Below are 24466 nucleotides of genomic sequence, written 5' to 3'. Positions count from 1 at the left end.
GTGTGCTAGGCGAGCTAAATCAAGCGCACCACCTGGGCGGTATGGTTGGGTTGCATCTCATAATTTCCAGTGGTAGATTTTAGCACCGTGCACCCATGTCGGGTGAACTCAGCGTGCTGCGGGGACATAAATCGAGTGCACCATAAGAGAGAGAACGTGAAGTCATCGAGACATTCATTGGCCTATGCCTCTGTCAATCAAATATGCCTTCGTACTTCCGGTATATATTGCGGGAAAGTTGATCTAGCGAGAGAATCACATTTGATTTGGATTACACTACAAAATAGATGATTTCACAATAATTTATAGTTATCTCATATATTAGGACCAAATGTCGAGAATATTAGAAGAGGTACAGGCTACCCTACAAATCGCCAAACTAAAAGAGAATGATTTAAAGAACACAATTCACTGTTTAACTTTCGGAGAAAGCGTCTCGTCCGGAGACTACTGCCTGATGGAACTGGATGACGCGCTCTGTAAACACATAGAAGCAGGAAAGAGGTAAAGTATCTGCATAGTTACAATGTAGCTAATTCATCATAAACACACAGTTAAGAGATTAAACACAGTTACGTTAATAGACATAGCTAGTTATATTAATAGAAAGTTTGCCGTGGGTTGTATCTTCTAAACAACCGTACTTGGTGACTGGTTGGTTGGTTCACGGGAGATTTTTTGTTCTGGGTTCAGAGATTACGCGTATGTAGTTTGCGTGGCCAACCAACCTGGAGAGCTACTGGATGTCTGCAGGCTTTTGCTCCAACCCTGTTCTAACACAGCTGATTCTACGATTGATCTGCACATCAGGACCTTGATAAGCTGAATCCCGTGTGTTGGACCAAAGCAGGGATGGATCAAAAGGCTGTACACCCTCTAGTCCAATATTGGACTAAAGGAGCCTAATGTTACTCTTTAGTCCAAGGACCTTACATCCGGAAGCCAAAACAGCCAAATACTCAAACTAAACGTGAATCGATTCACAATTGCGGTATGGTTCTAGAAATATAAAGCCCTCTACTTTCATATCACATAAAAAAATAAAAAAAACACAAATGCAAAATACACACTTACTGTACACTGTTTTAAAACAGTTGCAGCCAACATTATTTTTCAGTGACAACACGTTTGTGGCGTCTGTCTTCTGTTTACCCACAGGTGTTCGGAGACACAGATAGCTAATTAGTAGTCCACTCTGTCTTCCGTCTGTTTTCCGTAAACAAGCGCTGAAACATGGAAATATGGCATGTGTGAACCATAACCCTATAAATATGTATTAATTGAACCTTTTTTTGTTTTTTTAAAATAATTTCTGGCCGATATGAAAGATAAGTAGGTCCATATGCTTCCAAAACGGTACTGCAAGCGATGCGGGTTAATGTTCAGACAGTGTCATGGTCCTTATTTAAACTCCCCCTACAGAAGATGCCTTCATCCAAGCGATGCGGGTTAATGTTCAGACAGTGTCATGGTCCTTATTTAAACTGCCCCTACAGAAGACGCCTTCATCCAAGCGATGCGGGTTAATGTTCAGACAGTGTCATGGTCCTTATTTAAACTCCCCCTACAGAAGACGCCTTCATCCAAGCGATGCGGGTTAATGTTCAGACAGTGTCATGGTCCTTATTTAAACTCCCCCCAACAGAAGACGCCTTCATCCAAGCGATGCGGGTTAATGTTCAGACAGTGTCATGGTCCTTATTTAAACTGCCCCTACAGAAGACGCCTTCATCCAAGCGATGCAGGTTAATGTTCAGACAGTGTCATGGTCCTTATTTAAACTGCCCCTACAGAAGACGCCTTCATCCAAGCGATGCGGGTTAATGTTCAGACAGTGTCATGGTCCTTATTTAAACTCCCCCTACAGAAGACGCCTTCATCCAAGCGATGCGGGTTAATGTTCAGACAGTGTCATGGTCCTAATTTAAACTCCCCCTACAGAAGACGCCTTCATCCAAGCGATGCGGGTTAATGTTCAGACAGTGTCATGGTCCTTATTTAAACTGCCCCTACAGAAGACGCCTTCATCCAATGACACTTATGTGTGATGTAATGGAACTGAGAGTCATGATCAAGGGCTACCCACCCACTACCCAGTCTCTCTACACGTCAACCTTAAACAGTCTCTCTACACGTCAACCTTAAACAGTCTCTCTACACGTCAACCTTAAACAGTCTCTCTACACGTCAACCTTAAACAGTCTCTCTACACGTCAACCTTAAACAGCCTCTCTACATGTCAACCTTAAACAGTCTCTCTACACGTCAACCTTAAACAGTCTCTCTACACGTCAACCTTAAACAGTCTCTCTACACGTCAACCTTAAACAGTCTCTCTACACGTCAACCTTTAAACAGTCTCTCTACACGTCAACCTTAAACAGTCGCTCTACACGTCAACCTTAAACAGTCTCTCTACACGTCAACCTTAAACAGTCTCTCTACACGTCAACCTTAAACAGTCTCTCTACACGTCAACCTTAAACAGTCTCTCTACACGTCAACCTTAAACAGTCTCTCTACACGTCAACCTTTAAACAGTCTCTCTACACGTCAACCTTAAACAGTCTCTCTACACGTCAACCTTAAACAGCCTCTCTACACGTCAACCATCTCAACAATCTCTCTCCTTTATCCTTGTTCTCTGCTGCAGCCTTGTTATCAGAGGAGACCAGGATGAGAGAGCTGTCCTGTGCAGTGAAGACAAGACTTATGACCTGAAGATAGCTGACACCTCCAACCTGCTGCTGTTAGTACCTGGCTGCCTGGCTCCAGATCAGCTGACTACTGACAACCAGGCCAGCTCTCAGCTGGTCCACGCACAGGTAGATGTCTAACAACTCTCTGAACACAATGAACGTCTCTTGTGTGTTGCGGCCATTTTGAAAAATCACTGATCTGGACTTGAACGTCTGCACAGTAGATATTAAGTTAGCGTGCTTACACACGCACACTAAATAACTCTAGACATTATAACACAGTGAGTTCATTGTGATGCATTGAGATAATATTACATGTTTTTCTAATGCACTGTGTTCACCTGCGCAGCGGCTACATCATTCTATGTTCTCAGTACTGTACGACTTTCCCCAAATGTTACACACCAACATCACTCTCCAGTACCTTTTAAAAAAAAAAACTTTTTTTCCCCCGCCAGATTTGGGGCTTTTCTAACGGTTACTGGGAGTTGAGAAAGAGGCATCCCAGGCTAAAGAAGCTGAAGAAACTTCTGATGGAGAATCCGTACGAGGGCCCAGTTATCAGTGGGCAGGAGGATGTCACCGATGGGAAGGTACTTATTAACTGCACAATTATAATAATATATGCCATTTAGCAGACTCATTTTATCCGGAGTGACTTCCAGTTAGTCCATTTTAATCTGAAGGTAGCTAGGTAAGACAACCACATATCACATTCATAGCAAGTCAAACTTTTCCTCAAAGCAACTATCAGCAAAGTCAGTGCCCCTAAGAAAAGACAAGTGCAGCTGTTAGTGAAAGAAAGGCCAGAACATGCTAGAAGATCATCTATATTGTGGAACTGTGCACTGAGTGACACTGAGTAAAATAAACCTATGGATTCTTGATGATTGCCTCCATGCTAACTTTCTCTGTTTTTTAAACGTTTCCTTTTGGTAGTACACTGTCCTGTGTGGCTCAGTTGTGTTGAGTTGTGGCTTCGATTCCCATGGGAGACCAGTACGAAAAAAGTATAGAAGTGTATGCACTCACTACTGTAAGTCGCTCTGGATAAGAGTGTCTGCTAAATGACTCAAATGTAAAATGTAGGACACTATGGGAGACCTGCTTGATAAAACGTTTCCTTTTACCAGTACACTATGGGAGACCTGCTTGATAAAACGTTTCCTTTTGACAGTACACTATGGGAGACCTGCTTGATAAAACGTTTCCTTTTACCAGTACACTATGGGAGACTTGCTTGATAAAACGTTTCCTTTTACCAGTACACTATGGGAGACCTGCTTGATAAAACGTTTCCTTTTGACAGTACACTATGGGAGACCTGCTTGATAGAATCCAAGCAAGCGAGGAAGAACTGGAGACCCAACTGCAGACTATTCATGCCTGTGAGGTCAACGGTAAAAATGATTCTCAGATCTTCCAAATGTTTATTTTCTCACAATTTCCATTTAGATATGTGATCTACTGTATGTGGTTTGTGTCTATTCATTAAAGAACATGCTGGCCTTGGTGTATCCACATGTATGATGATGTGTTTGTTTGTCCTGTGCTCTTTCACATATTCCCCTCTTGTGTACTCCAGGCTACTGGAGGCTGTTGGATTTTGACTATGAGATGAAGTTACTGGGTCATGTCACTCAGCTGGTGGACTCGGAGTCCTGGTCCTTCAGTAAAGTCCCTCTCAGCGTCAGTCTGAAGGAGTTAGGATGTCTGGAGCCACAGTAGGTGCAGTTAGTCAACATTACATCATTGAAAGAAATGGGTAACAACATGGTCAAGTGGAGAGTCGTTTTGTTGTAATACTTTAGGAGGTAGGTGGTCATCATGTTGCAAGCTCTGTCAAAGGCCATATCTGACTGAAGGCTCAGCACAACGCATATCTGAAATGTGCATCGAACCGACGTGTTCGGAAGCTCTGTTCTTTTGCATGTAATCATCATGAAAACATTAAAGTGTGCATGTATGTGGGGTGGGGAATGCATGTATTTCTTTACTCACCAAAACCCCTTCTCCTGCCCAGGGAGATGATAGAGCATAGCTTGAACTGTTATGGAAGGCGCTACACAGACGGCGGTAAGTAAGAAACTACTGTCTATTGTCCGTTTTCTGTTTTTAACGCTTTTGGTGTGCTGTAGAGTTACACAGCCCAACTACCTGTTCCCTCGTGCAATATTTCAGCTCTTCACAGCAATTTCATTGATATTAAAACGGAAATGTCATATTTTTCAGATGAGGTGTTCTTTGCGCTGAACGAGGACAAGGTGTGCAGAGCCACAGCTCAGATGCTGCTGCAGAACGCGGTGAAGTTCAACCTGTCAGAGTTCCAGGAGGTGTGGCAGCAGAGTGTCCCAGAGGGCATGGGCACCAGGTTGGACCAGCTGAAGGTGAGGAGGGGGGGCAAGACTGGCAGCGCAGACAGGTGGGCCAGTTTTCCAGACCCAGATTAAACCTAGTCCCAGAAAATGTAGGGAAAATGGCGCCGCACAGCTTCCAGAAAAACAGTTGCTTTCAAACTAGGGATTCTGTGGCTAATTGAGGTAAGGTCATTTTTCTGCTCATAGATGATGCATGTATGAACTACACACTGACACATCCAGTCCAAATCGGGAGGTTTAAAAAAAAGACTTGCTAGTCACCAAAAGTTCCAGAGCATGTCTTTAACAGACACTTTTTTTTTTTTTTTTTTTTACATCTGGACTAGACTATTCTCAGATTCTACAGCAAATGATGTCATAATGCATGTTTACGTTTTAGGCATTACAGCAAGCTTCATTTTAGGCTGCAGCATTATGGTAATTACACATTTTAAAAGGCGTGATGGTTGTTGGCGGACATGATGGAATATGACCAGATTGTTATGGGTTTCAAAACAGAGTCTAGCCCTTGTGGACCGCAGCACCAAACCAGAGACCATATCTCTGCTGAGAGTGGAAGATCTTCCCGAGGACACACTGGAGAGATTCACCCATCTCTTCACCATGAGAGAGAAATGGACCGAGGAGGACATCACCCCTTACATACAGTGAGTACAACTGAGCATCATAATGACAGTTGTCTCTGTACTGTGCAATAATTACTATTAGAGATTTAGACTTGTTTGTGGTGTCCCCTGTAGCTCAGTTGGTAGAGCATGGCGCTTGCAACGCCAGGGTTGTGGGTTCGTTTCCCACGGGGGGGGGCCAGTATGAAAATGTATGCACTCACTAACTGTAAGTCGCTCTGGATAAGAGCGTCTGCTAAATGACGTAAATGTAAAATGTGTTGGTCCAACTTTCTTGCTTTATCTGGAAAGCTTGGTTTACCCTCCTACTGAGTGACGATTCTCTGTAATGTGTTAACAACGATTGATCCTTGATCATTTATTTTCCTACAGGGACTTGTGTGGAGAAAAGCAAACGACTGGAGCTCTTCTTACCAAATACGCTCGTTCGTCCACGCAAAATGGAGTAAAAGTCTTCAATTCAAGAAGACCAGTGGCAACGTGAAGACGCTTAGATATCTTGATTGACGAGTAAAGTTGTTTTGAATCAGTGTATTGTATTTGTTAAGATGTTGTAATTATTACATACTTTGTGTTTTTTCCCTCCCACCTCTGTATGTTTTTGTTTTGGTCATCAGACAACAGACACAATATGGTCCTTTAGTGACCTCTAGTGGCAAGAGGTAGACCGGCAGTGACAAGAAGGCTTTCAAACTATAATTATCCAACCCAATATTTTACTGTTGCAAACGAGGTTAGGATAAAATTATGAACAAAAAGGAACACTTTTTTTTTTTTTTTTTCAAGCAAATGTTTGTTTTCATGAAATTTTACAAACCAGTCAATTTTGACTTTGTGGCTGTGGTAGCTAGTGACAACCCTGAAGGGGGAATCACCATTGAGCTATAAAAGAACTGGAGACAGCAATCCAAGATGGCATTTACTGGGACTACTTCAAATCAAATGTATTGGTCACATACACATGGTTAGCAGATGTTATTGCGAGTGTAGTGAAATGCTTGTGCTTCTAGTTCTGACAGTGCAGCAATATCTAACAGTTCCACAACAACAACCTAATACACACAAATCTAAGTAAAGGAATGGAATAAGAATATATAAATATATATGGATGAGCAATGTCATTATCAGAGTGGCATAGGCTAAGATGCAATAGATAGTATAGAATATAGTTGAAGTCTGAAGTTTACACACACCTTAGCCAAATACATTTAAACTCAGTTTTTCACAATTCTTGACATTTAATCCTAGTAAAAATTCCCTGTCTTAGGTCAATTAGGATCACCACTTTATTTTAAGAATGTAAAATGTCAGAATAATAGTAGAGAATTATTTATTTCAGATGTTATTTATTTCATCACATTCCCAGTGGGTCAGAAGTTTACATACACTCAATTAGTATTTGGTAGCATTGCCTTTAACTTGGGTCAAACGTTTTGGGTAGCCGTCCACAAGCTTCCCACAATAAGTTGGGTGAATTTTGGCCCATTCCTCCTGACAGAGCTGGGGTAACTGAGTCAGGTTTGTAAGCCTCCTTGCTCGCACACACTTTTTCAGTTCTGCCCACACATTTTCTATAGGATTGAGGTTAGGGCTTTGTAATGGCCACTCCAATACCTTGACTTTGTTGTCCTTAAGCCATTTTGCCACAACTTTGGAAGTATGCTTGGGGTCATTGTCCATTTGGAAGACCCATTTGCGACCAAGCTTTAACTTTCTGACTGATGTTTTGAGATGTTGCTTCAAGATATCCACATAATTTTCCTTCCTCATGATGCCATCTATTTTGTCAAGTGCACCGGTCCCTCCTGCAGCAAAGCACCCCCACAGCATGATGCTGCCACCCCTGTGCTTCATGGTTGGGATGGTGTTCTTCAGCTTGCAAGCATCACCCTTTTTCCTCCAAACACAACAATGGTCATTATGGCCAAACAGTTCTATTTTTGTTTCATCAGACCAGAGGACATTTCTCCAAAAAGTACGATCTTTGTCCTCATTTGCAGTTGCAAACCGTAGTCTGGCTTTTTTATGGTGGTTTTGGAGCAGTGGCTTCTTCCTTGCTGAGCGGCCTTTCAGGTTATGTCGATATAGGACTTGTTTTACTGTTTATATAGATACTTTTGTACCTGTTTCCTCCAGCATCTGGAGGTCCTTTGCTGTTGTTCTGGGATTGATTTGCACTTCTCGCACCAAAGTATGTTAATCTCTAGGAGACAGAACGCGTCTCCTTCCTGAGCGGTATGACAGCTGCGTGGTCCCATGGTGTTTATACTTGCGTACTATTGTTTGTACAGATGAACATGGTACCTTCAGGCGTTTGGAAATTGCTCCCAAGGATGAACCAGACTTGTGGAGGTCTACAATTTTCTTTCTGAGGTCTTGGCTGATTTCTTTTGATTTTACCATGATGTCAAGCAAAGAGGCACTGAGTTTGAAGGTAGGCCTTGAAATACATCCACAGGTACACCTCCAATTGACTCAAATGATGTCAATTATCCTATCAGAATCTTCTAAAGCCATTACATAATTTTCTGGAATTTTCCAAGCTGTTTAAAGTCACAGTCAACTTAGTGTATGTAAACTTCTGACCCACTGGAATTGTGATACAGTGAATTATAAGTTAAATAATCTGCCTGTAAACAATTTTTTTTTATATATTTTTCTTATTTTAAAATATAAAAAAATGATATATGTTATTATTATTTATTTTTTCCCCCTTTATTTAACCAGGTAAGCCAGTTGAGAACAAGTTCTCATTTACAACTGCGACCTGGCCAAGATAAAACAAAGCAGTGCGATAAAAACAACAACACAGAGTTACATATGGGGTAAAACAAAACATAAAGTCAAAAATACAACAGAAAATATATATACAGTGTGTGCAAATCTACTTTGTGCATGACTTGTGTCCTAACTGACCTACTATAGTTAGTTAACAAGACATTTGTGGAGTGGTTGAAAAACTAGTTTTAATGACTCCAATCTAAGTGTATGTAAACTTCCGACTTCAACTGTACATATGAGATCGGTAATGCAAGATATGTAAACATTATTAAAGTGACTAGTGTTCCATTTATTAAAATGACCAGTGATTTTCAAGTCTGTATGAAGGCAGCAGCCTCTCTGTGCTGGTGATGTCTGTTTAACAGTCTGATGGCCTTGAGATAGAAGCTGTTTTTCAGTCTCTCTGTCCCAGCTTTGATGCACCTGTACTGAACTCGTCTTCTGGATGATAGCGGGGTGAACAGGCCATGGCTCGGGTGGTTGATGTCCTTGATTATCTTTTTGGCCTTCCTGTGACATCGGGTGCTGTAGGTGTCCTGGAGGGCAGGTAGTTTGCCCCCGGTGATGCGTTGTGCAGACCGCACCACCCTCTGGAGAGCCCTGCGGTTGTGGGCGGTGCAGTTTCCATACCAGGTGGTGATACAGCCCGACAGAATGCTCTCATGGTTCATGGGTGATGGGTGAACAGGGAGTACAGGAGGGGGCTGAGCACAAACCCTTGTGGGGCCCCAGTTTTGAGGATCAGCGAAGTGGAGATGTTGTTTCCTACCTTCACCACCTGGGGGCGGCCCGTCAGGAAGTCCAGGACACAATGGCGCCTATTATTGTAGGCCTCTTTATTAATCTAAGCCAGTTCATTCTGACAAATTATACTGAACAGAAATATAAAGGCAACATGCAACAATTTCAAATATTTTACTGAGTTACAGTTCATAGAAGGAAATCAGTCAATTTAAATATATTAGGCCCTAATCTATGGATTTCATGGGTGGGCCTGGGAGGGCATAGTCCTACCCACTGTGGAGCAAGGCCCAATCAGAATGGGCTTTATTACAGACAGAAATACTCCTAAGCAACCCACCCCCTCAGACGACCACGCAGGTGAAGAAGCCAGATGTGGAAGTCCTGGGCTGGCCTGGTTACACGTGGTCTGCGGTTGTGAGGCCGGTTGGACGTACTGCCAAATTCTCTTAAACGACATGGTAGTGAAATTAATATTCAGTTCTCTGGCAACAGCTCTGGTGGACATTCCTGCAGTCAGCATGCCAATTGCACGCTCCCTCAGAACTTGAGACATCTGTGGCATTGTGTTGTGTGACAAAACTGCACATTTTAGAGTGACCTATTATTGTCCCCAGCACAAGGTGCACCTGTGTAATGATCACGCTGTTTAATCAGCTTCTTGATATGCCACACCTGTCAGGTGTCAGGCCTGAGTGGCGCAGTGGTCTAAGGCACTGCATCGCAGTGCTAACTGTGCCACTAGAGATCCTGGTTCGAATCCAGGCTCTGTCGCAGCAGGCCGCGACCGGGAGACTCATGGGCGGCGCACAATTGGCCCAGCGTCGTCCAGGGTAGGGGAGGGAATGGCCGGCAGGGATGTAGCTCAGTTGATAGAGCATGGCGTTTGCAACGCCAGGGTTGCGGGTTCGATTCCCACGGGGGGCCAGTATAAAAAAAAAGATGTATTCACTAACTGTAAGTCGCTCTGGATAAGAGCGTCTGCTAAATGACTAAAATGTAAATGTAATTATCTTGGCAAATGAGAAATGCTCACTAACAGGGATGTAAACAAATTTGTGCACCAAATTTGAGAGAAATACGTTTTTGTGCGTATGGAACTTTTCTGGGATCTTTTATGTCATGAAACATTGGACCAACACTTTACAGGTTGTGTTTATATTTTTGTTCAGTATGTATTAGAGATGGCCATTGCCACTTATAAAGTCCATAAACTGCATAGAACACGCCCCCGACACGCCCCATGACTCCTCTGCCAATCAGAGCAATGAAAGATTAGATTAGACTCCCGAGTGGCGCAGTGGTCTAAGGCACTGCATAGCTGTGCCACTAGAGATCCTGGTTCGAATCCAGGCTCTGTCGTAGCCGACTGCGACCGGGAGACCCATGGGGCGGCGCACAATTGGCCCAGGGTAGGGGAGGGAATGGCGGGCAGGGATGTAGCTCAGTTGGTAGAGCATGGCGTTTGCAACGCCAGGGTTGTGGGTTTGATTCCCACGGGGGGCTAGTATAAAAAAAATAAAGCAATAAAAAATAATGTATGCACTCACTAACTGTTAGTCGCTCTGGATAAGAGCGTCTGCTAAATGACTAAAATGTAAATGTAATTAGACTTGGATCTTGGCCCTTACTAGTTCCAGAAACTGCATAGGACACGCGCGCAGACACGCCCCCCCCCCTCCCCCCAGACGTATCGGCCAATCAGAGATTAGATATGGCATTGGACCCTTACTAAATCCATCCCTACACTTACTATATGCTGGAGGAGCGCCCCCTAGAGGCAAAAACAGCATGTACACTTTGAAATTGGACTTCCATATTCGCGGTCCAAGACTACATTTATGTTAAGCACAGGCATGGATGTGACATCCAAAAGCCCATTTTGCCATCCATTCCCACATCTATTTAATGTTAAATAAGTCAAAAACCCTTACCTTAACCATTTTAAATGTCAAGTTCAATGGGGTAGGGAGTCGGAAGGACCCCAGATAGCACGGACCGAATCACAACCGGTTTCCACTAGATAGTACATCCACAAAGTGTAAAACGGCTATATCGTTAAAAACCTTTTATGTTTGGTCTTAATTTAAGGTTAGGGTTAGGTATAAGGTTAGCAGTGTGGTTTAGGTTAGGGTTGGGTTTAAAATCAAATTTTAAGAAGGTAAATTGTCGAAATGGACGGGGATTACGATGTTGTGGATTTGGTAACTAGTGACGACCGCTCAACGATCACAACACTTCGATCAGTAAAGTGTAGTAGTGGATTTACACTCCAGTCCAGTTGGTGGCGGTAATGCACCTTTTGGTTGTCAACCGCCATTTAAAAACCACAGAAGAAGAAGAAGAAGAAGCAGAAGACGAAGAATAATTACTTTGAGCAATCGGACGGAGAGGATGTAATTTAATGTTTTTGGAGCTCAACATTGACAAAATTGCTCATTTGAAGCCGAATTGATTATTGCAAGGCTGAAAGTTAGTCTTTGGTGGCGTGCATGTCTGGAAAAAGCGTATGAGACACTGATAGCATTGCACAGACAGCCGGTGGGGAAGAATGGCTGGAAGTGTTGCGTTAGCTGTTATCTAGCTAACGTTAGCACTAGCCAACTGACTAGCTAGCTAAATCGTCACATTCAATGCGCAGGAACTCATTGCCTTGGGATTTATTAGGACTGGAAATATAGCTAGCAAGATAGTCACTTAAATTATTACACTCGTCTTGCAACATTTAATGCGTGGAAACGCTCGAGCATCACTGGTGCTTTTTTTGTGGATACAGGAAGAACTTTCCAATCCACACGACCATCGCGTCAAACCTGTAGTTCACGAACATGATCAAATTCAAATACCGTATCAATGCATGAAATCAAGATGAACAGGAAGAAGGACAAGGGATTTGAGAGCCCGCGGCCTTTTAAATTATAAGTATTTTCTATTACCTTTGGCTTAGTTAGCTGTGCACACACGTTTGTCCGTAAGTTATTACTTGGCACATTATATAATACTGTAGCTAAGTTATATCTCAATGTGTTAACCTGTTATATGTCATGTTTTATTCCTACACGACTCACCAGGTTGTCTGCATCAACAACATCAACTTCCAAAGAAAGTCTGTGATTGTAAGTATATCGTAGTAAATATACTCAATAACTATAGTTCCCCCGCAAGTACCGCAATAAAATGCTGTTTCTCATCACCATCACTTTGGTTACATCTCGGTTGTTGTATCTGTAGAACCTAGCAGTAGGCTAAATCCCGGTTGTATCTGTAGAACCTAGGCGAATGTCTAAGAACCAAACATATTTCTACTAAGAGACATTGAAAACAAATTGGCCATGTAGAACCACAGTCTAGTTTCTCATCCTTGTCAACTGACACACCCCTCTATTTGACAGGGCTATGTGGAGCTGACCATCTTTCCAACTGTGGTCAACCTGAACCGGATCAAGCTCAACAGCAAGCAGTGCAGGATCTACAGAGTCAGAGTCAACGACCTAGAAGCACCATTCATTTACAATGACCCTACTCTAGAGGTCTGCCACCATGAGTCCAAGCAGTAAGTGTTGTCCTCATACACACATGGTCTAGTATTCATGTGTTGAACTTGGGAGGTCATAACTCACCGTGAAGGAAACAGAAAACAGCAGTACATCTTATCCTCCAATGCTCTCCTTGCTTCTTTCTGATGTTTTCAGAAGAAGCAATGACTTAAGATATGTGGTTGTTTTATCTACCTTAGTTGAATGCACAGTAAGATAGATGCTCTGGATAAGAGTGTCTGCTAAATTACCTAAATGTATGTAAAGTCGAGGGAAGAGGACAGGAGGAATCAAGGAGAAGACTTGAGATTCACCCCTGTATTACACAGCTACAGGAGGAATCAAGGAGAAGACTTGAGATTCACCCCTGTATTACACAGCTACAGGAGGAATCAAGGAGAAGACTTGAGATTCACCCCTGTATTACACAGCTACAGGAGGAATCAAGGAGAAGACTTGAGATTCACCCCTGTATTACACAGCTACTTGCAGTAACTTTTCACCTCTTCCTCTCTCTGCCCTGTCCCTTGCAGGAGGAACCTGAACTATTTCTCCAGTGCCTACACAGCAGCAGTCAGTGCTGTGGACCCAGACGCAGGACACGGGGAGCTGGTCATCAAAGTGCCCTCTGAGCTGTGGAAGCAAGGAGACGGTAATACAGAACTTCATCTTGTTCAAGTGAAATGTTGTCTCTAAATTGGGGTTCATCTACATTATGACCTTCGGTGAATGACTGACCTCTGTTTCATCTGACAGTGGTTCTTGGGTCTGTAGTTTGAATATAAAGGCATATTCTGATCCCAGATCTGTTTATATGGCACAAACACACCTGGACCAGGCTAATGTTCTGCAATGCTCTTACCTTAATGCATAGCATCGGAAGCTTAAAAGTATTGTTTGTGTACAATTTAACTTACTGCCCTCTAATAATTGACTGTTTCTGTTTCTTGTCTCCAGAGATGAATGTGCTGAAAGTGTACATAGAGTTCTCTCTAGACCAGCCTAAAGGAGGCCTTCACTTTGTGGTGCCTGACGTAGAGGGGAGCATGGCTGAGAGAGGAGCACACGTCTTCTCCTTCGGATACCAGAACTCCACAAGGTGAGGAGGGAGACATTGATGGATGTCATATTGAGGCTTTTATTCGCTGTGCTGTCTAGGCTGGCCTAGTCTCTCTCTCCTGCTCTCTCCTCTCTCTCTCTCTCTCTCTCTCTCTCTCTTCTCTCTCTCTCTCTCTCTCTCTCTCTCTCTCTCTCTCTCTCTCTCTCTCTCTCTCTCTCCTCTCTCTCTTCTCTCTCTCTTCTCTCTCTCTCCTTCTCTCTCTCCACTCCTCTCTCTCTCCACTCCTCTCTCTCTCTCTCTTCTCTCTCTCCTCTCTCTCTCTTCTCTCTCTCTCTCTCTCTCTCTCTCCTGCTCTCTCTCTCTCTCTCCACTCCTCTCTCTCTCCACTCCTCTCTCTCTCTCTCTCTCCTCTCTCTCTCTCTCTCTCTCTCTACTCTCTCTCTCTCTCTCTCTCTCTCTCCTTCTCTCTCTCTCTCTCTCTCTCTGTCTCTCTCTCTTCTCTCTCTCTCTCTCTCTCTCTCCTCTCTCTCTCTCTCTCTCTCTCTCTTCTCTCTCTCTCTTCTCTATCTTCTCTGTCTCTCTCTCCTGCTCTCATCCTCTCTCTCTTTCTCTCTCTCTCCTGCTTTCATTCCCTCTCATTCACTTTCATATAATACGATCAGATATGTTGTCACAAGCCTCATCCCTCCTTGCTACTTGACTCCCTACACCTGTTGTCCACCTGTCTTCCTCTCACCAGGTTCTGGTTCCCCTGTGTGGACTCGTACTCTGAGCTGTGCACCATGGAAAGCTGGAGTTCACAGTGGATGCTCTCTATGGTGGCTGTGTCCTGTGGGGACTTGGTAGAGACTGTCTACACCCACGACATGAGGAAGAAGACCTTCCACTACGTCCTCTTCCTATCCCCACCGCGGCCCCCAACATCTCACTGTCTGTCGGCCCCCTTTGAGATCCTGGTTGACCCCCTACATGCATGAGGTACTGTGTGTGGAAAAAGCATTGCATAGAAATCCAGCATTACCAATCACAACGTGTTTCTGAAAGGATAATGTATTTAGTAGAAGCCCATAGAGTAGTGTGTTCTGAAAGGATAATGTATTTAGTAGAAGCCCATAGAGTAGTGTGCTCTGAAAGGAGAATGTATTTAGTAGAAGCCCAATAGAGTAGTGTGCTCTGAAAGGAGAATGTATTTAGTAGAAAGCCCATAGAGTAGTGTGCTCTGAACGGAGAATGTATTTAGTAGAAGCCCACTAGAGTAGTGTGCTCTGTAAGGAGAATGTATTTAGTAGAAGCCCATAGAGTAGTGTGTTCTGAGAAGGAGAATGTATTTAGTAGAAGCCCATAGAGTAGTGTGTTCTGAAAGGAGAATGTATTTAGTAGAAGCCAATAGAGTAGTGTGCTCTGTAAGGAGAATGTATTTAGTAGAAGCCATAGAGCAGTGTGCTCTGTAAGGAGACCTGTATTTAGTAGAAGCCATAGAGCAGTGTTGCTCTGAAAGGAGAATGTATTAGTAGAAGCCATAGAGTAGTGTGTCTGAAAGGAGAATGTATTTAGTAGAAGCCCATAGAGTAGTGTGTTCTGAAAGGAGAATGTATTTAGTAGAAGCCCATAGAGCAGTGTGCTCTGTTAAGGAGAATGTATTTAGTAGAAGCCCATTAGAGTAGTGTGCTCTGTAAGGAGAATGTATTTATTAGAAGCCCATAGAGTAGTGTGCTCTGTAAGGAGAATGTATTTAGTAGAAGCCCATAGAGTAGTGTGCTCTGTAAGGAGAATGTATTTAGTAGAAGCCCATAGAGTAGTGTGCTCTGTAAGGAGAATGTATTTAGTAGAAGCCCATAGAGTAGTGTGCTCTGTAAGGAGAATGTATTTAGTAGAAGCCCATAGAGTAGTGTGCTCTGTAAGGAGAATGTATTTAGTAAAAGCCCATAGGGTAGTGTGTTCTGTAAGGAGAATGTATTTAGTAGAAGCCTATAGAGTAGTGTGCTCTGAAAGGAGAATGTATTTAGTAGAAGCCCATAGAGTAGTGTGCTCTGAAAGGAGAATGTATTTAGTAGAAGCCCATAGAGTAGTGTGTTCTGTAAGGAGAATGTATTTAGTAGAAGCCCATAGAGTAGTGTGCTCTGTAAGGAGAATGTATTTAGTAGAAGCCCATAGAGTAGTGTGCTCTGTAAGGAGAATGTATTTAGTAGAAGCCCATAGAGTAGTGTGCTCTGAAAGGAGAATGTATTTAGTAGAAGCCCATAGAGTAGTGTGTTCTGAAAGGAGAATGTATTTAGTAGAAGCCCATAGGGTAGTGTGCTCTGTAAGGAGAATGTATTTAGTAGAAGCCCATAGGGTAGGGGTTGTTAAACTTATTCAGCCTGGGACCCAAATTAGAAATTCAGTGTTTTCCTGGGACCCAAGCTTATGAAAATATGCAACTATATGTAAATATTGGTACATTCCATTGCCTTTTATCTTTTGTCTGGCCCATTCACCCTCTGAATGGCACATACAGTTGTCTCAAGGCTTAAAAATCATTTTTTAACCTGTCTCCTCCCCTTCATATACACTGATTGAAGTGGATTGAACAAGTGACATCAATAAGGGATCATAGCTTTCACCTGGATTCACCTGGTCAGTCTGTCATGGAAAGAGCAGGTGTCCCTAATGGTTTGTCCACTCTGTGTATATTTTAAGCAGGTTTCCTTTCCACCTACGACCACTAGGTGGAGAATGACTGTTATTGTGCTCTCTGGATGTTGAAGCAGCTTCAAGGATGTGTGAATCAGTCTCAAGAACCCAGTGTGCTATGTTGACATATTGTCGAAGAACCATCTTCTTCAAATATACTTTTGATAGAATAGAGTACAACAGAATAATTGTATTTTTCCCAGAGGGAACTACTGTACGGTTGCTGTACTGACACTTTACATTTAGTTGTATTTTTATTTTCCCAGGTGACCCACTTCTGTTTGCCCCAGCTCCTGCCCCTGTTGAAACACTCCATGTCGTACCTGCATGAGATCTTTGAGTTCTACGAGGAGATCCTGACCTGTCGATACCCCTACTCCTGCTTCAAGACTGTGTTTGTGGACGAGGCCTACGTCCAGGTGTCTTCGTACGCTTCTATGAGCATCTTCAGGTGGCTACTGTCTGGCTTGTCTAGTCCTAATACCGTTATTTTGTGGCTTTGCACAATTTAGTTGAGAACAATGTTTCACAACATTTAAATATCACATTGTATTGTGGAAACTTCTTGCTGTTTGTTTTAACATTTCCATTTTCCATACGTTTGTCATGGAAAATAGCTCAATTGGTAGGTCAATTAAATTCAGATTTATTACGTCAACATTGATGCTGTTTAGATAAGACATGCATCTCAGGAGCTTTTCCAGTTTCCCTCGGAGACAAAGAACAGCTCTCCTCATCCATTCATTTCTCTCTTACAGTTTTCATAATGCTGACTTGTTTTGGCACAAGTCAAACTTTACCTCTCTCCCTTACCTCTCACTCTCTCTTACTCTCCCCTCTCTCTCTCCCCTCTCTCTCCCCCCTCTCTCTCCCCTCGCTCTCCTCTCTCCCCTCTCTCTCTTTACTCCCCTCTCTCTCTTTACTCTCCCCTCTCTCTCTCTCTTTACTCCCCCCTCTCTCTCCCCTCTCTCTCTTTACTCTCCCCGCTCTCTCTCCCCTCTCTCTGTCCCCTCTCTCTCCTCTCTCTCTCTTTACTCCCCCCTCTCTCTGCTCTCTCTCCCCCCTCTCTCTCTCCCCCCTCTCTCTCCCCTCTCTCTCTCTTTACTCCCCCCTCTCTCTCCCCTCTCTCTCTCTTTACTCTCCCCGCTCTCTCTCCCCTCTCTCTCTCCCCTCTCTCCGCCCATTCTCTCTCTTCCTCTCTCTCCTCAGTACTAATCTGCTCCACAGTGCCATGATCATAGACCAGACCCCCCTGACCAGACGGTGTTTAGCTCAGGCCCTGGCACAGCAGTTCTTTGGCTGCTTCATCTCCAGGATGTCATGGTGAGCAGCGCACTGAGTAATACCAAACAGAATATAGTGGAGTGGTGGAGAGGTCTACAGAGACCACACACACATTTACACACACACATTTACACACACACATTCACACACACACACACATTCACACACACACACACACACACACACACCTCACACTCACACTCACACACATTCACACATTCACACACTCACACACTCACACACTCACACACACACACTCACACACACACACACACACACACACACACACACACACACACACACACACACACACACACATTCACACACATTCACACACACACACTCACACATTCACACACACACACACACACATTCACACACACACACACACACACACACACACATTCACACACACACACACACACACACACACATTCACCCACAGACGTCAAACGTGAAAATCACTCCTGGTTCAACCTTGGAGGTTGTCAGTGGTTTAGAGATTGTCAGTGGTTTGGATGTTGTCGGTGGTTTGGAGCTTGTCGATGGTATTTTGATCTGTTGTTTCATAAGAACAGAGTGGTAACTGTGGGTTCCAAGTCTAGTACAGAGAGATTATTGACATTTATATTTTGTCATCATATTTATTACCAGGCAGAAATTGAGCAAAGCTTTGGCCTAGCTGAAAGAGTCTCAGCATGATGAATCTGTGCATTAGTGTTTGGCAACGTGTCTACAGCCAAGGTGTGTGTGTGTGTGTGTGTGTGCCTGTGTGTGTGTGCCTGTGTGTGTGTGCCTGTGTGTGTGTCTGTCTGTGTGTGTGTGTGTGGGGCCCTTGGCAATAGTGCGGCTGTTGTCAGTTGTGGAGGCTGAGGTTTCACGACGGCTTCAAAGGATCACTGCAAACAATGGACTCCCCTGTCTTATTAAGTGTTTTAAAACTAAGTCAGATGTGGAAGCTTGACTTACTCTTATTTATTTGACTTGTATAAAAGCCACAGTTGTGTAAAAGAGCACAGAGAAATCAAACAAATCAATGTATCTTTTGATATGAAGACCCCGTCACCCCGTCACCTGCTTGCAATTAATCGTGTGGTTTAATTTCTGTTCAAGCCTGTAATTGAAGTCAGCTTGTTTTATGAAACTGAGCTCATGTTCAGCTTGTGGAGGTTTTAGCACTTTCTGTGTGTTACAGCTTTACACATGATTTCATCTCTGAGTTGGGTCACTTCATGAAGCTACGGCCAGTATTCATTAAATTACTCTCAGAATTAAAAACCACCTAGGTTGAATAAAGTATTGTTTCTCTTTTTTTTATGTGCAATAAAAGGTAAGTTAGTAAACGTGTGCCAAACTGATTAAAATTACGTCATTACATTCGGTTGTTCTGCCAACATGCCTGTTCTGCTTTTCTTACAAACTGTTATGTCCTCTACAAGATTAGCTCACAAACTGTTATGTCCTGTACAAGATTAGCTTACAAACTGTTGTTATGTCCTGTACAAGATCAGCTTACAAACTGTTGTTATGTCCTGTACAAGATCAGCTTACAAACTGTTGTTATGTCCTGTACAAGATCAGCTTACAAACTGTTATGTCCTGTACAAGATCAGCTTACAAACTGTTATGTCCTGTACAAGATCAGCTTACAAACTGTTGTTATGTCCTGTACAAGATCAGCTTACAAACTGTTGTTGTGTCCTGTACAAGATCAGCTTACAAACTGTTGTTGTGTCCTGTACAAGATCAGCTTACAAACTGTTATGTCCTGTACAAGATCAGCTTACAAACTGTTGTTATGTCCTGTACAAGATCAGCTTACAAACTGTTGTTATGTCCTGTACAAGATCAGCTTACAAACTGTTATGTCCTGTACAAGATCAGCTTACAAACTGTTGTTATGTCCTGTACAAGATCAGCTTACAAACTGTTGTTATGTCCTGTACAAGATCAGCTTACAAACTGTTGTTATGTCCTGTACAAGATCAGCTTACAAACTGTTATGTCCTGTACAAGATCAGCTTACAAACTGTTGTTATGTCCTGTACAAGATCAGCTTACAAACTGTTATGTCCTGTACAAGATCAGCTTACAAACTGTTGTTATGTCCTGTACAAGATCAGCTTACAAACTGTTGTTATGTCCTGTACAAGATCAGCTTACAAACTGTTGTTATGTCCTCTACAAGATCAGCTTACAAACTGTTGTTGTGTCCTGTACAAGATCAGCTTACAAACTGTTATGTCCTGTACAAGATCAGCTTACAAACTGTTATGTCCTGTACAAGATCAGCTTACAAACTGTTGTTGTGTCCTGTACAAGATCAGCTTACAAACTGTTGTTGTGTCCTGTACAAGATCAGCTTACAAACTGTTGTTGTGTCCTGTACAAGATCAGCTTACAAACTGTTATGTCCTGTACAAGATCAGCTTACAAACTGTTATGTCCTGTACAAGATCAGCTTACAAACTGTTATGTCCTGTACAAGATCAGCTTACAAACTGTTATGTCCTGTACAAGATCAGCTTACAAACTGTTATGTCCTGTACAAGATCAGCTTACAAACTGTTGTTGTGTCCTGTACAAGATCAGCTTACAAACTGTTATGTCCTGTACAAGATCAGCTTACAAACTGTTGTTATGTCCTGTACAAGATCCGCTTACAAACTGTTGTTGTGTCCTCTACAAGATCAGCTTACAAACTGTTGTTATGTCCTGTACAAGATCAGCTCACAAACTGTTATGTCCTGTACAAGATCAGCTTACAAACTGTTGTTGTGTCCTGTACAAGATCAGCTTACAAACTGTTGTTATGTCCTGTACAAGATCAGCTTACAAACTGTTGTTATGTCCTGTACAAGATCAGCTTACAAACTGTTATGTCCTGTACAAGATCAGCTTACAAACTGTTGTTATGTCCTGTACAAGATCAGCTTACAAACTGTTGTTATGTCCTGTACAAGATCAGCTTACAAACTGTTGTTATGTCCTGTACAAGATCAGCTTACAAACTGTTATGTCCTGTACAAGATCAGCTCACAAACGGTTGTTATGTCCTGTACAAGATCAGCTTACAAACTGTTGTTATGTCCTGTACAAGATCAGCTTACAAACTGTTGTTATGTCCTGTACAAGATCAGCTTACAAACTGTTGTCATGTCCTGTACAAGATCAGCTTACAAACTGTTGTCATGTCCTCTACAAGATCAGCTCACAAACTGTTGTTATGTCCTATACAAGATCAGCTCACAAACTGTTGTTATGTCCTATACAAGATCAGCTCACAAACGGTTGTTATGTCCTATACAAGATCCGCTTACAAACTTGTCAAACATGGTTTAGTGCACTACTTTTTTCTCACCTACTTTTCTTACTAAGTTATCACATCCTTCCGCTGCCATGTTCCTTGTCTAATTTCCTTATGTTGCCTGGCTGGTTGCCTTACCTGTTGCCTGGCTGGTTGCCTTACTTGTTGCCTGGCTGGTTGCCTTACCTGTTGTCTGTCTGGTTGCCTTACCTGTTGCCTGGCTGGTTGCCTTACCTGTTGCCTGGCTGGTTGCCTTACCTGTTGCCTGGCTGGTTGCCTCACCTGCTGTCTGGCTGGTTGCCTCACCTGTTGTCTGGTAGGTTTCCTTACCTGTTGCATGTCTTTTCTGTGTTCTGTAGGGCTGATGAGTGGGTGCTGAAGGGGATCTCTGGCTACATCTATGGTCTGTACCTGAAGAAGACCTTTGGAGTGAACCAGTACCGCCACTGGATCAAAGAGGTATGGAGTGAACCAGTACCGCCACTGGATTAAAGAGGTAGGGAGAGAACCAGTACCGCCACTGGATTAAAGAGGTAGGGAGAGAACCAGTACCGCCACTGGATTAAAGAGGTAGGGAGAGAACCAGTACCGCCACTGGTTTAAAGATGTAGGGAGAGAACCAGTACCGCCACTGGATTAAAGAGGTAGGGAGAGAACCAGTACCGCCACTGGATTAAAGATGTAGGGAGAGAACCAGTACCGCCACTGGATTAAAGAGGTAGGGAGAGAACCAGTACCGCCACTGGATTAAAGATGTAGGGAGAGAACCAGTACCGCCACTGGATTAAAGAGGTAGGGAGAGAACCAGTACCTCCACTGGATTAAAGAGGTAGGGAGAGAACCAGTACCTCCACTGGATTAAAGAGGTAGGGAGAGAACCAGTACCTCCACTGGATTAAAGAGGTAGGGAGAGAACCAGTACCTCCACTGGATTAAAGAGGTAGGGAGAGAACCAGTACCTCCACTGGATTAAAGATGTAGGGGGAGAACCAGTACCTCCACTGGATTAAAGATGTAGGGAGTGGAGCAGTACCTCCACTGAGTACCTCCACTGGATTAAAGATGTAGGGAGAGAACCAGTACCTCCACTGGATTAAAGAGGTAGGGAGAGAACCAGTACCTCCACTGGATTAAAGATGTAGGGGGAGAACCAGTACCTCCACTGGATTAAAGATGTAGGGAGTGGAGCAGTACCTCCACTGGATTAAAGATGTAGGGAGAGAACCAGTACCGCCTCTGGATTAAAGATGTAGGGAGAGAACCAGTACCTCCACTGGATTAAAGATGTAGGGAGAGAACCAGTACCGCCTCTGGATTAAAGAGGTAGGGAGAGAACCAGTACCTCCACTGAGTACCTCCACTGGATTAAATATGTAGGTAGAGAACCAGTACCTCCACTGGATTAAAGATGTATGGGGAGAACCAGTACCTCCACTGGATTAAAGATGTAGGGAGTGGAGCAGTACCGCCTCTGGATTAAAGATGTAGGGAGAGAACCAGTACCTCCACTGGATTAAAGATGTAGGGGGAGAACCAGTACCTCCACTGGATTAAAGATGTAGGGGGAGAACCAGTACCTCCACTGGATTAAAGATGTAGGGAGTGGAGCAGTACCGCCTCTGGATTAAAGATGTAGGGAGAGAACCAGTACCTCCACTGGATTAAAGAGGTAGGGAGAGAACCAGTACCGCCACTGGATTAAAGAGGTAGGGAGAGAACCAGTACCGCCACTGGATTAAAGATGTAGGGAGAGAACCAGTACCGCCTCTGGATTAAAGATGTAGGGAGAGAACCAGTACCTCCACTGGATTAAAGATGTAGGGAGAGAACCAGTACCTCCACTGGATTAAAGAGCTAGGACTAGTACCGCCACTGGATTAAAGAGGTAGGGAGTGAACCAGTACCGCCACTGGATTAAAGAGGTAGGGAGAGAACCAGTACCTCCACTGGATTAAAGAGGTAGGGAGAGAACCAGTACCGCCACTGGATTAAAGATGTAGGGAGAGAACCAGTACCTCCACTGGATTAAAGATGTAGGGAGAGAACCAGTACCTCCACTGGATTAAAGAGCTAGGACTAGGACCGCCACTGGATTAAAGAGGTAGGGAGAGAACCAGTACCGCCACTGGATTAAAGATATAGGGAGAGAACCAGTACCTCCACTGGATTAAAGATGTAGGGAGTGGAGCAGTACCGCCTCTGGATTAAAGATGTAGGGAGAGAACCAGTACCTCCACTGGATTAAAGAGGTAGGGAGAGAACCAGTACCTCCACTGGATTAAAGAGGTAGGGAGAGAACCAGTACCTCCACTGGATTAAAGAGCTAGGACTAGTACCGCCACTGGATTAAAGAGGTAGGGAGTGAACCAGTACCGCCACTGGATTAAAGATGTAGGGAGAGAACCAGTACCTCCACTGGATTAAAGATGTAGGGAGAGAACCAGTACCTCCACTGGATTAAAGATGTAGGGAGAGAACCAGTACCTCCACTGGATTAAAGATGTAGGGAGTGGAGCAGTACCTCCACTGGATTAAAGAGCTAGGACTAGTTCCGCCACTGGATTAAAGAGGTAGGGAGAGAACCAGTACCTCCACTGGATTAAAGAGGTAGGGAGAGAACCAGTACCTCCACTGGATTAAAGAGGTAGGGAGAGAACCAGTACCTCCACTGGATTAAAGAGCTAGGACTAGTACCGCCACTGGATTAAAGAGGTAGGGAGTGAACCAGTACCGCCACTGGATTAAAGATGTAGGGAGAGAACCAGTACCTCCACTGGATTAAAGATGTAGGGAGAGAACCAGTACCGCCACTGGATTAAAGAGGTAGGGAGAGAACCAGTACCTCCACTGGATTAAAAATGTAGGGAGTGGAGCAGTACCGCCTCTGGATTAAAGATAATATATACATTGCGAGATGCAGGTTACCAAAACATATGAGCATGCTTCTGCCTGCCCCTCCTCTCTCTCCCTCGCGTTGGCCTGCCTGCTCCTTCTCCTTGCTAATGATGCAAGTGTGTGTTCAGTCTTCGGTCTGTTTCGTGTAGAATATCCTAGCCACCGACGTCGCCAGGATACAGAGGTGTCTTCGGGCCAGTCTTGCGAGCACAGGGTAGCCTACTCTTTGTTTTTGCCTCATGAAATTACATTAGGCTACCGGTAGCCTTTATCGAGGACCCTTTTCAGATATAATGGAATGTGGCCCCTTGAAAGCGCCTCGGTTACGCCATGATTGTTAGTTTGTCTGTTAGGGTAGGCTACACTACGGATTTTTAAATGCTGACACGAAACCTCTGGAGATTTGAACGTCCATTTTACTGGTCTGTAAAGGAATGATGCTTCTGAAGTGGGACTAACGTCCATCACTAGGCGACCAGAACTGTG

At 43.6% G+C, this 24466-nt stretch overlaps 1 protein-coding gene and 1 pseudogene across 2 annotated transcripts in view; both read left to right on the top strand.

The window, feature by feature from the left end:
- Positions 1-218: 218 nt before the first annotated feature.
- On the top strand, positions 219-7004 carry LOC311140117 (sister chromatid cohesion protein DCC1-like). Its single transcript, XM_084175054.1, has 9 exons — positions 219-504; positions 2654-2825; positions 3158-3292; positions 4009-4099; positions 4285-4423; positions 4723-4775; positions 4932-5086; positions 5576-5724; positions 6076-7004. The coding sequence occupies exons 1-9, from the start codon at positions 332-334 to the stop codon at positions 6185-6187; spliced, it is 1179 nt and encodes a 392-aa protein (XP_084031180.1). The 5' UTR covers positions 219-331; the 3' UTR covers positions 6188-7004.
- Positions 7005-11613: 4609 nt separating this feature from the next.
- LOC311139271 (transcription initiation factor TFIID subunit 2-like) overlaps positions 11614-24466 on the top strand; it is a 36234-nt pseudogene continuing 23381 nt past the window's right edge. Inside the window, exons 1-10 of the transcript XR_014615478.1 lie at positions 11614-12143; positions 12287-12341; positions 12618-12778; positions 13295-13413; positions 13719-13860; positions 14561-14799; positions 16761-16945; positions 17704-17817; positions 21445-21544; positions 24130-24194. The product of XR_014615478.1 is annotated as a transcription initiation factor TFIID subunit 2-like (transcript). The remainder of the gene's footprint in view (positions 12144-12286; positions 12342-12617; positions 12779-13294; positions 13414-13718; positions 13861-14560; positions 14800-16760; positions 16946-17703; positions 17818-21444; positions 21545-24129; positions 24195-24466) is intronic.

The sequence above is a fragment of the Coregonus lavaretus genome (assembly GCF_964263955.1).
Source record: "Coregonus lavaretus genome assembly, chromosome: 13".
Lineage (NCBI taxonomy): Eukaryota > Metazoa > Chordata > Actinopteri > Salmoniformes > Salmonidae > Coregonus > Coregonus lavaretus.
The sequence above is the reverse complement of the archived record's forward strand: the minus strand, read 5'-3'. Positions and strand labels throughout refer to the sequence as shown.

Coding starts and splice junctions, on each gene's coding strand:
- LOC311140117 (XM_084175054.1), top strand. CDS start 332: ATGTCGAGAATATTAGAAGAGGTACAGGCTACCCTACAAATCGCCAAA. Junction 3,293..4,008: donor AGGATGTCACCGATGGGAAG/GTACTTATTAAC, acceptor TCCTTTTGACAG/TACACTATGGGAGACCTGCT. Junction 4,100..4,284: donor TCATGCCTGTGAGGTCAACG/GTAAAAATGATT, acceptor TGTGTACTCCAG/GCTACTGGAGGCTGTTGGAT.